General features: G+C 35.1%; 1 protein-coding gene across 10 annotated transcripts in view; it reads left to right on the forward strand.

Moving 5' to 3' along the window:
- The window catches only part of LOC143907852 (cholecystokinin receptor type A), a 33,796-nt gene extending 25,057 nt beyond the window's left edge, over nucleotides 1-8,739 (forward strand). For 7 of the 10 annotated variants that reach the window (XM_077424868.1, XM_077424869.1, XM_077424870.1 and 4 more), the window contains 7 exons: nucleotides 569-766; nucleotides 1,547-1,732; nucleotides 2,165-2,340; nucleotides 3,043-3,273; nucleotides 3,912-4,156; nucleotides 4,680-4,810; nucleotides 6,570-8,739. In XM_077424868.1, coding sequence (XP_077280994.1) covers nucleotides 569-766; nucleotides 1,547-1,732; nucleotides 2,165-2,340; nucleotides 3,043-3,273; nucleotides 3,912-4,156; nucleotides 4,680-4,810; nucleotides 6,570-6,607 — 1,205 coding nt within the window. In that variant the 3' untranslated portion in view covers nucleotides 6,608-8,739. The remainder of the gene's footprint in view (nucleotides 1-568; nucleotides 767-1,546; nucleotides 1,733-2,164; nucleotides 2,341-3,042; nucleotides 3,274-3,911; nucleotides 4,157-4,679; nucleotides 4,811-6,569) is intronic. The other 3 variants (XR_013259994.1, XM_077424871.1, XM_077424872.1) reach the window with 3 other exon arrangements.
- Nucleotides 8,740-15,184: the final 6,445 nt, after the last annotated feature.

Consider the following 15,184-nt stretch of genomic DNA (forward strand, 5'->3'; position numbering starts at 1 on the left):
TAAGTCGAAACTTCTCCATTCGCGGCTCTTGTATGACCGATAAGCGAAAAGAAAGTGGACTGCAGTAAAAGCGCTCCTCTGCAGGAGTGCATGTCACGTGCGTTCATTTTTTGCAACGTACACCGCTGGTCCAGATAGTTAGCTCCAATCCACCGATTCTATTATTGAATGTCGTACTCCTTTCCATCATCGAAAATTGATATTTTTTGCTAACGATTGAACGTGTTCTCACTGCAGTTAGTTCGACGTATTGTCCTACATCGAAAAGAAATGGAAAATATATTTATTTTTCTTTCCTATATATATTCCAAGACAATTAAAATCGATATATTTTTAATTTCAAGCTAAACGGTATAAATCAAAGTGTATATTACAAATCGATCGGGGGCTGTCAATACTTTGTATTACGCAAAGCCGTATTAATTTTTTGCTGCCCGAGATAGACGGACTATCAAGTTTTACAAAAAACGGCAATGCTAAAAATATAAAAGTTCTGTATCTACAAAAGCAGACGATAAATTTGCGCGATGGAACGCGATGCGATTTAAATGTGATACACTTTTTCCAGCTGTATCAGTGTCGGTGGGTGTCTGGACGCTGGTTGCCATTTCGCTCGAGCGCTACTTTGCAATTTGCCGGCCATTAAAATCTAGACGATGGCAGACACAGTTTCACGCTTACAAAATGATTGCTGTTGTGTGGACTCTCAGTCTCACATGGAACGCGCCGATCCTCGTCGTGTCCCAATTAAAGAGCTTAAGCGGAGGTAAGAGAATGTTGACATTATAAATATTGCCCCGTATTTTGAAATAAATACTGATAAGCAAACAACTGTCAAATAAATAATGAGCAACTAAATAATTTCACGTTTTGTAATTGACAAGTCGGGAACTGAAGATTATATTAAATTGTTTTCCTAATCGATTTTTCATATTAATTATTATTCGCGAATAGCTATCAACCGATTGAAGTAATTCGAATAAATGTATTTTAATGTCGCATTTGCAATATTTGTTGCATTTTTATTTGTTACAATCGTTTGCCAGATTGAAACCGGAGTTTTTACGCCGTGCTGACATTGTCATCTCAATTCAATATTCCGACATCCACCCTTCCTCTGAGAATTTCATTCACCAGTATGGTAGCTTATGCATATACATAATATCCACCTACTGGCATATTGAATTTTCAGCAATATTAAACATCTATTTTAAAATATTCTAAAAAAAATTAGGCCGTTTACAGGATAAAATTAATTAATTCAACTAATGTTTAGTTAACTAACTAAAATATTTAGTTGAAGGTATCGGACTAAATATTTCTTGAGATTAATACATTTTTTTTTAGTGAAGAAATACGCGGAATTAGATCTTTCCCTATTTTAACTACCGCGTGGTCGTTCTCCACCGGGAAAATGTAAAAGATGGAAATGTAGAAACGGCAATACGATCTCTTCCTTCCTGGTTGTAACAGAATTCCACGCGTTTTACGAGCGAGCATATACGCCGCGGTTAACAAACTTTTTCGCACTACGCGGAAATTTTAGGAAGGCATAAGTGTCGCGAGAATTGGCCAAGCGTCGGCACCGAAAGGGCGTACAATATCTTCCTGGACGGTACGCTGCTCCTGATACCGTTGCTGCTCATGAGTCTGGCTTACTCGCTGATAGCGATAAAACTTTGGCGCGGTCTGAAGCTCGAAATACGACAGTCATCGACGTGTACCAGAAGACGTAAGTGAAGTGTCGCTTCGATATACGGGACGTAGATCTGACAGTACCAATTTTCGCGTCGAATCCTGCTGCGTCAGCATCACGAACGCCTTGGAAAAATATTTCCCAAAGCTGCCGCTACGTCAGTCTCATTTTATTTACGCTGATTTTGCTGCAAAATCTATTGGGCGGAGTTTACAAGAGTTTACACATCAACAAAATTACGTAACGTACGTTACAGTAACGTTAATTTATTGATATGCATTTGCTAATAGCTGGTTGAGTAACAAATTTATAAATTACGCGCATTTTGTTTTCTGCCAATATATTGAGTAAATAAAAAATATATATACTCTCTTGGATATTGAAATTAAATGATACAAAATACGCATATAAATTCCTTTTCAGACAGTCTGTATTAAGCTCGAAGGTTATAAACATTGTAAATTACAGTCGGAAGAACGGCATCTAACGCAACGTTTCGGGGTTCAAATTACAACAACAATAATGATCGAGATGCAAGAACGACGATGGTATTTGATTCTTGCGGCCCGACTTCGAGATCGCGGCGGGGCTTTTCGTCTTCCTCGAGGCACTTCCAAGGCGCTTCTCAAGGTGTACCATCTAGGGTGAGAAAATACTGAGCAAACATCACCTTGAAATAGAAATTCAGATTATCGAGATCTATGTTATGCAAACCGAGGAAACCAAAAGTCGAATGCATTAATTGTTTAAATTATTTAATCTATAATATTACTCTCTCTTAACTCTGCAGTCGTAACATTGGACTTGTATAGAACCCAGAAGTCTAAGTGATAAATTGTAGAATCGAAAAACATTGATAAAATTATCTTTCTACTATTTTTTATATAACACATAAATATTTTAATAAATACTTCAAATTCAACATATTATACAATTAACATTATTTAATTATATATATTATATATTTTTCTTATTGCACACAAAGCTGAATATAGTTAAAATGCGTGACATTTTCAATAAATGTATAAAAACATATTTGTATTAATAATATTGTAATTATTCTCGAAATTAATACTGAATGCTATTACTTTCATTACTACTTTATTAATACACAACAAGACCGCGGTTCGATTTTAATTTACGGGGGTGATCAGTGGTTTGCGTTAACTTCCCTCGACTAATTGAGATTTCACGAGCCAATAAAACGGCCCGCGGCTAGACGTCAAGATAAATTTGCGCAATTAGAATGGCGAATTAAATTGTCAGTCGTCTCGAAAATATTCGCCGGCAGCACGTGTAATGGTTAACCGAGACATCGCGTTTCTCTTCCTTCCTTTCCAAAAAAGAAGGTGCGGTTACCACGGACGGTCGTCTCCAGGGTGCTTACCGGCAAGTGTCACAGTACAGATTTCTCCCAGGCATCCCGGATTCAGATACGAGCGAACGGAAGTGGCTGCTTAAGGCGAGACGCGAAGGATATCGCGAACGAGGATCAACAAGACCCACCCTGTCCGCTCACCAGGCAACACGTGATACGCAGTAATTACATGGGGAAGAGCATCGAGGCGAAGAAGAAGGTATGCACGGGAGGCTGATTTATCGAATTGGATTGCATTCCCGGCAGGGGGCAGGGAGCGAACACCCATTTCCGTATCAAAAATTTAATGCAGGATCACGTGTACGCCTTCGCATGCATATAAAGCGCGCATTGTAAGTTCCCTCGTGGCGTTCGGCGTTTCTCGTTTCTAGGAAATCGTGGGATCTGGAGCAGGCGTCGGAAAAAACGCGTTGCCTAGCGGTGCACGCCAGGCCGCCGTGATGTTTATCAGCGCTTCGTGGCTGTATTAACCTTTTATTATCCACTTGGTGCGCGGCTCGCTGCCAAACAATCCTATATTCCTACTTTGCAAATACGACCCTAATAGTTTCCATATAGTTGCACGTAAGACGATTTAATCCCGCGTACCGCGCGCCCGCACACACACACACACACACACACACACACACACACACACACACACACACACGGGACGTTGGTCATGCCATGCTTGCTTGAGGGAGCCGACAATCGCGGTAATACCGGAATACACGCCGAGACAATGTCACGCTTATCTTCCCAGCATGTATCCCGGTCAGAAACAACATTTATACCCGAGACAAGTGACTGTACTTGTCGCGCGTCCATTAAAGCGCGGTTACCGCTGGTGTGTTGCAGGTGATCAGAATGCTCTTCGTGATAGTCCTCGAGTTTTTCGTGTGCTGGGCGCCGTTGCACGTGATCAATACGTGGTACCTGTTCGCGCCCGAACTGGTGTACTCGGTCGTCGGTAGCACCGGCATTAGCCTGGTGCAGCTGCTAGCCTACGTCTCGAGCTGCTGCAATCCCATCACGTACTGTTTCATGAACAAAAAATTTCGCCAGGCGTTCCTCGGCCTCTTCGACTGCCACCGCTGTTGGAGGTAAAATCTAGAATATCTAAATGAAAACGTGTGCGTATACATATTCACTCGGTTACAGCAATTTAAAGGAGTTATCACAACGTAAGGCAAAGCTTTGCTGTGAAAATCTGTCCTCTTTACGAGTTGTACTATAGTTGGCTGACGGCGCGCGGGATTAATTTCATAAAAGATACGTCGAGAAGTACCCGCACGACCGGATAGAAAGACTTGCAATTACGTAACAGCAATTTTCGCCTTAAGCCCCAAACTTGCTAACGCGCTTCGTTCCGCTTTCTTAGACAAAAATCGTAAAGTGGCGAAGTTTGTTCTACAAAATGCTCCTAAATATATAGAACGGACTTAAAATTATGAAATACAAAAGTATGCGCATTAAAGTCTTAACGCTTTACCAACTTTGCTGCGAAATATTTTTAAAAGCCTTTCGACGAAAGAGGGGAGAATTTATTAACTCAATTGTAAAATTTATGGGAAAAGTCGCATAAATTAACATCCAGTACAAACGTTCGCGTGCGTTTTATTTTAGGGTAGGTTGCAGACACAGCGACATCGCAATGGCGACTACCGGGCATGCCGGGCAAGTTGGCAATAACAGCGAGTTAAGTGTAAACGACTCGACAGTGTATCTAGGCAAAGCGTCTCTCGTCGCCAGATCAGGTATCGTCGCCCTGCAAAATTGATCATTTTAATATCGTCATATTATATTCCCAGACTCGCGGTTGCAACACTAACCCAAATGTGCAAGATTCCATTATGATAGCATGATATTACACGATATTATGTATATAACAGCCAGGATTACCTACATCAAATTATCATATAATATTACGCGATGTCGTAATATTCAAGATTTTCCCATTTTACCATGTGATATTTTAGAAGATTTCTTACTTATTTTAAATTAATACCGGTTAAATTTTATTTATGCCTGAACAAAAATATGTATAAAGCAGGCGTTTTCCTTTCGTTTAGCCTGATTAATAACTCCCTATTACTAAAGTACAAACGCGTGATCGATAATGGTCCGCCGCGGACATCCGCAAGTTCCTCCGTGGCATACGTTAGAGTTCCCGCGATGTAATTTCCACGATACCGGTTTACATTAACCATGTACATATATACCATACGTTTTCCTAAACTTCTGAATGAGCAATTAGTTTTGCTCTAATTCCTACTCGTCTGCTTACTTATTGTATCTACCTCGTGCGAAAATGTTCTCAGATAGTAAAGTGGTAATAAAATAAAAAATGCAACATTTAATACTATTACTTAATACTTAATACTACTTTAACAGATTGTTCATGAATAATACCAGAAACGTAAAAGCAGTATTTAAATATACATAATATTTCTATAAAGCTGATATTAAATTGATGTACTGAATTAATAATTAATTTTTGGAATTTAGATTTTTATGTTGCAAAATATAAATTAAAGTGAGAAAAGAGTAGCGTGACATACAAAATTTAACTGACATTTGTAATGCTTTACGATCGATTGTTTGTACTTAACAAATGTTTCTATAGAAATATTGCATGACTATATCTAATGGTGAATAGATTTGGCAACTTAGAATCGCGAATTAACGTGGCGTGATACTGAAAAAAATGAAAAGGGCTTCGTACTTTGCTGACAATAAAAGAATCTGGTAGTAATTTTTGATAACCACGAATTTAGAGATGCAGCCAGTTCGAATATTATCATATATAACTGTCGTGATAGTTGATATGTCGCTTAAGCGGATTGTACGTGATGTAATGGACAGTGATGATTGAATTTCATGGAAACTATAAGCACTGCTTATCTCGAGACGCTTCTATTCGAAACTTCGTGGAGATTATACCACATGATTCTCTATCTCTCTTTCTCTCTCTGTCGATGAATAAATGCATTGTCCCATTCTCATTCTCGAAAATCCACCTAGCATGCATTTCGCCATAATCTTTATTTTATTTGTGTAAAATATTAACTCGTATAAAAGTATATGTGTATGTGTGTGTGGAGAAATAGTATTTACTTTCACGAGTGGTTTCCATTAAAGCTGTAAAAATCCGGATAATTTAAAATCCGAATTATCTGAAATAATTATTATGCGATTACAAAAAAAGATCCAAATGTGGATCTTCATTTCTGAAATCAAATCTATGCAGATTTACGAATTTACGAATTCTGGCAAATAAAGATCTTACAAATATATATCTTTATCGTATATCGATAAAGAGTACAAAAATGCAGAATATTTCTTATCGTTTGATATATATATATCCCAAATTATCGCTCGCATAAATCCGCCTTGAGTTGGATTATCCAAATATATATCTGAGCGCGAATAAACGAATAATTATCTCGGATTATTTGGATATCCGCAAAATCCGGGCAGCATTCGTCTCTTCACGATAAAGAAATATTATTTCAGAGGTGGTGCGGTTGCTGGAGGAAGAAGATCGCGTCTAGTATAAGTCGTACAGATTATGCGACGTGGCGGCGCGACCGAATGTATCTCTGTTCCAATTCCGCGAGCAGGAAGAGGACTTTTTTCTGAAAATATCCGGCCACCCGTCGACAGGATCGCTTGTCGCGCAGACGGCAAGGAACCCGCGCATGCCGGCCCGTCTCATTGCTCATCGAGATCTTCCTGCGTGGACAATCTCAACTTCCTTTACGGTTGACTGAAGTGAAACGTTGACGTTGATTCCCAATGTTCTGTGACGTATGTATGTTTGGCCTAACAGAAACTTCAGATCTCATTTTTTAATAGTTTCAGTTAGTTCATAAAAATCAGAACGCATCTGTATTAATAAAAAAAACGCGTTGCGTCTTTTCGAATTCTCGTCGAGAGTTATTTTTATATTCTGCGTCGAATTGAATCGTTCCGTGCGGCTAACAATTTAAAAAATCAGCATTTTTGTACACACACACACACACATTAATCGATGAATAATGAATAAAGAAATTCGTCTTACAGAGACATGTAATAATTCTATACGTGTAAAAAAAAAAATTAATTTATCAAACGTGTTATACATACCTTAACGAACTTGTAAAATTGTTCAAATTAATACTTGTCAGTAGATCGTTAATTATAAAATGAATCAATATATATATATCCTTGACAACGATAATCTACTCCAAAGTGATAAACGCAAATATATTTAAAATTGTATTTTTGCATCGCAATTTTTTCTTATCTTATTCCTTAAGTATGATGATAATATGATAACGCTACAAATATTCGCGATATCGTAAAAAAATGCCGTTTTCAGAAAATTAATAATTAAGCTAATTTTACGAGATAATGTATGTCTTATACGTTTGCATTAAAAAAAAATGACAAAACGCTTTGGGCACTTTCGCAGGCGAGCTCTTAAACCCGGAGCCGTAAAATATATTTATCCAGCAAACACAGTTTTATGCGCAAAAGCACAAATATTTCTACTTTTCTTAACGCTTGCTCATTTATGTTACTTACGCTAATTTCGAGAGATGATATTATATTTCATGTCCGCGCGTAACCAGATTACTAGATATTTTACATTTATTGCAATTCCAGCATAGACGACGCTTAATTCAATTTCCATGGGTTTCCCGGCGAAAACGGCATAATTTTACATTCCGAGAAATGCTTTGGCGCGTGGCATTCAAGAATTTTTGATAAGGTGCATTACTCAACGTAATTCATACAGAAATATGCCGCATGATATGTAGCTCCCATATCTTTCATCGTGCATATCTTTGATACACCTGTTGCATACGATTCATGGATCTGTCAGAGAATAACCCTTAAATGATAGCATGAAGTATACGACCACATTACTTGGTCGCATGACGCATCAAAGCTGTACTCGCTGCTCTCTCATATTTATATGATGATACTTCAATGCATTACTGTTTATTGTTCCTGTAATGCAGGCGTTTCTCGTGCAAATCCTATTGTATTGATATTCCATGAATCGTAGCGTTCTAAAATGTACTTCACTTCTATTAAATTTATCGCTATTATGCTTCAACGTACGTTTTAAAATATATTAACAAAATATTGTATAGTAAAAAATATTTAGTTAACTAAATATCAGATTTCGTTAAATTTACGAAATGGTAAGGAATGTATTAGCGATAAGAGACAAATTTTTAAACGATGCATTCATCGAATAACTGTGTTTTTGTTTCGATACATTTTTAAATAAATTTTATATAATGATTTAACTGCAATGTAACATATGTTATTTACTTATCAAAAGGATTTAGAAAGATTTATCGTATCTTATAAGTACGTTTCTTTACAAAGCTACCGCGTGCGCTCGTTACATTACATATGAGAGAATAAAGAATACTACGTAAATTATGTAATTACATAAGATGAACGTCGCAGCTCAGCATGCGTTATAAAATAATTATTCGCCCAAAAAAATGCAGATTACATTGTAAGTAATAAAATAAACCCCACGACGTTCTACATTCCTCTGAAATATTTAAGAAACATTCGAAAGTTCTTCTTGCGAAATGTCTTACAAAATAAAATAAGATTTGATCGACTTTACAGATAGACACTCTGTGCAGAGATGTTTAATAAACTTTTTTCAACACAATTCTGCAATCTGGATTATTTTTTGATCAAGCATTCTTCTTCGCTCTCTTCTGATTTTATTATTAGACATGTCCTTCAGTTCTCCAACTTTTCTTGCGACGACGACGCTAAAGAAGTGTTTGATTTTATTGCTTGTGTGCGAGTTGATTTCTAGGTATGGAAAAAGTTTCCGCACATCCGAATGGATTTTAAATCGAAGAACAAGCTACAACTTTTACTTAATAAAAAGCTAACAATGTAAAGCGCATAATCGATGCGGAGTAATATTGTAAACGTTTCATTAATGCTAATTTAAGTTAATCCTTAATTAATTAATGCTAAGTTAATCCTAATTTAATCCTTTTAATTATATTTAAACATTTTTTTTTATTCCCTCATTAAATTTGGTCTGACAAGCAAATATTTATCGCCATGCAGGCGCCAGGCGTAAAGCAAATCAAAAAAAAATTAATTATAAAATATATACATATAATATAGCTTTCTTTTGTTGCGCAACTATCAAATACAGAGATATCTATAAATTATATTTGTTTGCATGCTTTTATCTAATTTTTAGTCCAAGTTGGTTTGTCAACCGTTATATGCTCGATGTTATCAAAGGGTATTTGTTGTCACTAGAAAATTGGTTACAAACTGCAAAAGGGTTTTCGCATCGTGCGTTTGCCGGGGATATATCACGGAACGTAATATTTAACAAAATATAAAATAAATTTTAGAAAAATTCACTGTCCTTTGTCATATCACTCGTCAAGATATGTATAATATGTACGGTCAATAAGTCAAGCAATCGTGGAAAAGATTTTTCAATTATTTTTTTCTCACGGAAAAGAATATATGCTGAACTCTGAAAATTAATAAAAACTTTAATTGAAAATTTCTCAGTGGAATTTAATATCGAAGGATTCCCTCAATTTTTCCCTACCGATCGTCAACTCTCTTTCTCTCTCTCTCTCTCTCTCTCTCTCTCTCTCTTTTGGATTAATAATTTTTACTGAAAAGCTTGTGGTATAAACTGGGTTATACATAAACGAGCATGATGAGGTCTTGTAAGCTCAGGGAACGCGATATTGCCCCATATGGACTATTTGATCTCGTCGATCCATAAGGGATTTTACTCGAACACGGATATTAATCAGAGGCCGGTTTCACGGAGCGAAAACCCGAAAACTACATCACGTACCACAATGTACGAGACATCGCGTGCATTTGTCGCTTTAATGATATCTAATTTTGTTCTGGCGACGAAAAGTTCCGCGAGAACGAGACACGGAAATACCAGTTATTGAATAAATTAATTAACGAGACATGTGCGAGATAGCTCTCGTGTTACTTCCGCGGCTTTTTATGAGTTTCAAAAAGTTCGGCATGGTGTCTGATGCGTGATGCGAGTAATAAGACCTCTCGGGACATTATGCATAATGCATTACGGTTTTGCGATCGTGTTTCACGAACAGTTGTCGTTCCGAGGTCGTTACTGTTTATGAAAATTCTCTTTATACTTCATGACAGGTTTAGTTCGATTGCATTAGCTGAAATTTCTTCTCTTGTGATATAAACTCTAAGTTCAGTAATTTCATAATCGAAACTCTCAAGACGCAAAATTGTACAAAGAACCTCTGCTCTTATTCATTATATTTTCTGTTTTACCGTTCTTGAAAATGCCTCTGATTGACCAAATTAGAGGTTTTTTCGCCGTGCAATGAATCAAGAAAATCACATATTTTGTAACTTATATAATTTGATATCACATTTGTTTCTTTGGGCGCTGCATAAAAATATACATAATTCCTAAAATCGATGTTATAAATTGAATACGTGTGATGAGATACGCACGTTTAGTTAATACATTTAATTAATTCCTGGTCATCATCCCTTTTCTCTCATTACCTATTTCAGGTTATTTATGCGTATATAATTATGAATAATAAATGATATAGAGTCTACTGGATTATTCAGAAAATGTCGTGCTGATGTAGAAACTTTGAGTTTATAATAGTTTCTCATTGAAAAGGTTAAGAAATTCTGAGAAGATAAGATTTCCAAATTGCGCGAAAGATAGCAAAAGATTGTGAAACAAAACAATGGATTATTGATTAGAGATACGTATAACAATATTGCCTTCGAGTGTATTTAAAGGATCGAGGGTCTTTAAAGGATATTTCGATTAAGGCATTACGTTATTTTAGACTATGTCACTTAGATTTAAATTACTATGCAGACAATGTGCGAATCTGTTTTAAAACATCAAGATTCATCTGCTGTTACGGTGTTTCAGCCGGGCGTATCCGATGTATATATATCAAATTGATTTACTGCAAGCGAAGTGCTTTTTCCGACCTTGCGACTTGTACGGTAGATGTGGACAACCTTGATATCGATCGGCTTTAATTCAGCTGCAGTACCCAAAGTAGAAAAGTAGCAAAGAAAATGCAAAGTATATAATGTATATATATTTTTTTGTGATCTAAAAAATTTTTTCAATAATCCACATTGCATATATATGTATATATCTTCATATATATATCCCCAATAAATAATTTTTCAATAAGAAATTGCAATTTTTATTTTTTAAAAAACTCTTAATATTACTGTTATTCATTATTGCACATTAATTGAGACAAAACCTTTTAGTAATTGAAAATATATCATTTGAAAATATAATAGTGCAATTTATTTAATTATTTGCAAAAGAAAAAACCTCTCTCTCGTGAATATATGAATCTTGATCACAATTAATTTTGACAAATTACTGTGTTTCTCGAAACTGTTTATCTATATCGACGTATGTTCATTAATTTAATTCGACACATAAATATTATAGCTATTCGAAATCGCTTTAAGCTTTAGAGTTAGATAAAACCAGTAATTCCAATCCAGATGAATGTTGATCATTTATCTGATAGAAGAATTACGTGTCCAGTATTGTGTTGTACCGTTTAGAACATGTGTATCATTTATAGTGAAAACTATTTTGTTAAATAATTATATTTAAAATTTTTACATAAAAGTAATTTTATGAACAAGAAAGTAGATATTACTATGTTTAACATATATTTTATCGCATAAAATTAGTTTTCTCTTGTGAGATTATTTGAGGATTATAAACGTAATCATCATTAAATTGTTAAAACAGACCTGCTTCTAAATATGTTTTTTTCGATATTTTTCTTTTTATTAAATTTTACTAAAATATAGTATTTTATTAAAATATATTTTCCGTTTGCATCACATTTTCGTTAAAATAGTATATGTCTACACAAACCCTCTAACATCAAACGCTTTGTGTGTTTAACAACATTAAGCAAATACAAAATTTAACGTGAATAAGACAGACTCGAGACAAAGGCTGTCTTTTGTTACATTTTCCAGTGAATTTATATATTTTGCTAAGGGATTCAAGCATGTTTCTTCCAACACAGTCAAAACTCAACTTACAAGTTTATATCGTCCTTATCTTGTTTATAATTTTGTGTTAAATAATTATTCTTTTATTTCTTCACGTTAATCCTTCTCTTTTAAGTTGGATGTTTTTACTACCATCACCGGCGCCCGAAACTCGTGCTTACAAGGAAATGGAAAGGAAGCGGCAAAAAAAAATCCTCTTGACGAGAATCCAGAGAAACTGGGTTTTGTATCGTTTTGTACACAGATGCGTGCATGGAGAGAGTATTCAGTCTCGATTTCTTCCTTTTGCAAGAGAAAATCAGGATTTTCTCGTGATTAAATGGCGAAGCAGTCCGACTCATTGCGGTTAACTTTACTAGAAGTCGGTCTTCTATCTCCTCTCCCTGCTAAAAATTCAGTAACAAATGCTACACTATACTATTCTATATAACAAACGCTACAAATTCTTCAACTAAAGAGAGAAAAGGAAGAAAACGGGAATTTCTTTAAATTTTTGTTGCTCACGTGTACTTAGTGAATTTCTCATCGTCGAAAAACAATTCACTATTCACTAAGAAAAGAAATCTAACTCTTTTAGCATAAACTCTCTTTAAAAGATGTATGCTGAAGATCGTGCATATCTTCTTCAAAATATGCAAGCACGAGTTGGCTTTCCAGACACGACTTGTATATTTTATTTAGAGAAAAATCTGTTACATGTGTGTGATACCTAGAAAATAGAAAATAAATATTAGCCTTACAAGATCGCGGCATGGAGACGTGATATATTAACCCATTCCTTATACACCAAGTATCAATATTGGAACATCAGACATTTATCGACACTATTTTTCTAGACCGATCTAACATTTTCGACGATATGTTTTCGTTAAGGAAAACTTTATGTCCTAACAAACTTAAGCAAAACTTGGTTAAAACTGGTTAACATTTTTATCGCTATAGATTGGAAAGGAAAAAGCAATATCTTTGACATTTTATATATTTTATGTCAGAAGGTGGCTCTACATAGCAAAAATAAATAAATTTTTTATTAGCTATTAAACTTGATATAAAGAGTAAAAATAAATAATAATTAGCAACGAGACATTGATTTCGATAATACATCTAAAATAATTGAAACTTTGTTTATTAACATCACCATAACGTTGCCGCGTAATCTGTATAAATACGCGAATCTCATCATTATGCTTAAAACTATTTAGTTTACAAGTAGCTTACGTATTGCTCAGCGCTGTTTAAGAAGTTAATAAAGTATAATACTCATCTTAGTGGCATCAATGGTTTCTCCGAGAGTTGTTGATATTACGGAGGGTGTGTTTTGCGGAAATTTAAGGTATTCTGACATCTGCACGTATTTTCATAACGCGAGGCAATAAACAAGCAGAAGCGACTTTCTTGTCAATATATGTTGCACCGTCATATTTCCCACGTCGCTCGGAGCGAAAGCGGTATGTACTTGGCGTGCAACGGGCCGAATATAACTAATGCAATAAGAAAAACAAGAAACTGCTTGCGAATCGCGCGATTGCACAATTTCGTTTTTGCCTTCTTACATTTTAACGCGTACATGACGTGAATTATCATCAAGCAAAGTTCCCTAAGGTCAGATTCCACCGACCGTTTTCCACCTCGCGCTTACATTATTCACCGTATGCACTCACTGATGAATTGCATTTTCTTCGTACTGTAATTTAGCGTGGAAAATTACATTAAAGTTTCCCAGCGCGCGGCGCCTTTCCTCGGTTAATTATCACCCTTTAACCTTCCTACGATTTCCATCTCGCGAGCCTCTCCTTGCTAAGTGCTGGCATTGTACATTAACCGTAGACCGACCGTCCACATATATATATATTATGTATAGATGCGGTACAACTGTACCGCAGTTACATATATATAATTTACATAATTATACGTAAACACTATGACACGTATGTCGAATACAAAGTGATTAGCCCGTTCGTTCATTATTGTATTAAAAGTACATATACTAACCGGGAAAATGCGCTCTGATAATTAAGCTAATTAAGGTAATAGGTAATTACTCAATATTTATCAAAGGCGTGGCGATAACGATAGTACAAACATACATGACTAATTCCTCGTGCAAAGAAGTCGAAATAGAGGGAATAAAATTTGTCCGAGGGAATAAAAGGTATCCTTTAAATCAATTTTGAAAATTAGAAAATTATATACGTTATTTTTTCCCTTTTTTTAAAGAAATTTTATGTGTACTTTATGTACAATACAATTTCGATTTAATTTTATATAAATTATTTATATCGTAAATTATATATATATATTGTACACATATTTTATCAATAATACGTGTTGATTAAAAAAAAAATTATGTAGGCTACATATATATGCATATCTTCAGTATCTTCGATAGAAGTAATTATTGTTTTCATTAGCGTGATATTGCTATTAAGTTAGTAGTTAAATGTATTTAAAAGTAATATATGGATAAGTGCATGAGTCTTTTCCAATTAAGATTGTTGGGACGAGGGATATACATATATCGTCCCGCCAGCGCCGATGCGAGTTAATTTACGGGTTAAATAACGCCTCGTAAACAACCCCCGAGCTGCAATTGCCGTGTAACGACAGATATTTTTCTACCTGCGGTTCTATCTAGCAACAAAATTACGAATTTTTCTGCAGATTGCAGCTGTCACGGCAGAAGAACGCGATAAATTCGTCGCTTACATTAAACATTACACCTTTACAACTTTTATGCATGTTACATTTTCAGCAATAATTCAATGTTTCTATACTTATTATCGACGATATATGTGATTAGTAATACCGTACGGAACCGGGGGGAACTACACCAGACATCGCAGATTTTAATAGTTAAATTTAATTTAATAAATAAGTTTAATTGATAATATTTACAAATACGAAATTTGTAAAATGTATATAATATACTTTTAAATTTATTATATATTATGTGTAAATAAAAGATAAAATTTACAAATTCAGTATTATTTTATCTTGGAGAAAGAAATTCGATAATTTTATATTATTTAAATTTAATCGCG

This window comes from Temnothorax americanus, unplaced genomic scaffold, assembly GCF_048541705.1.
Source record: "Temnothorax americanus isolate GAGA-0224 unplaced genomic scaffold, ASM4854170v1 Scaffold9, whole genome shotgun sequence".
NCBI classification, from domain to species: domain Eukaryota; kingdom Metazoa; phylum Arthropoda; class Insecta; order Hymenoptera; family Formicidae; genus Temnothorax; species Temnothorax americanus.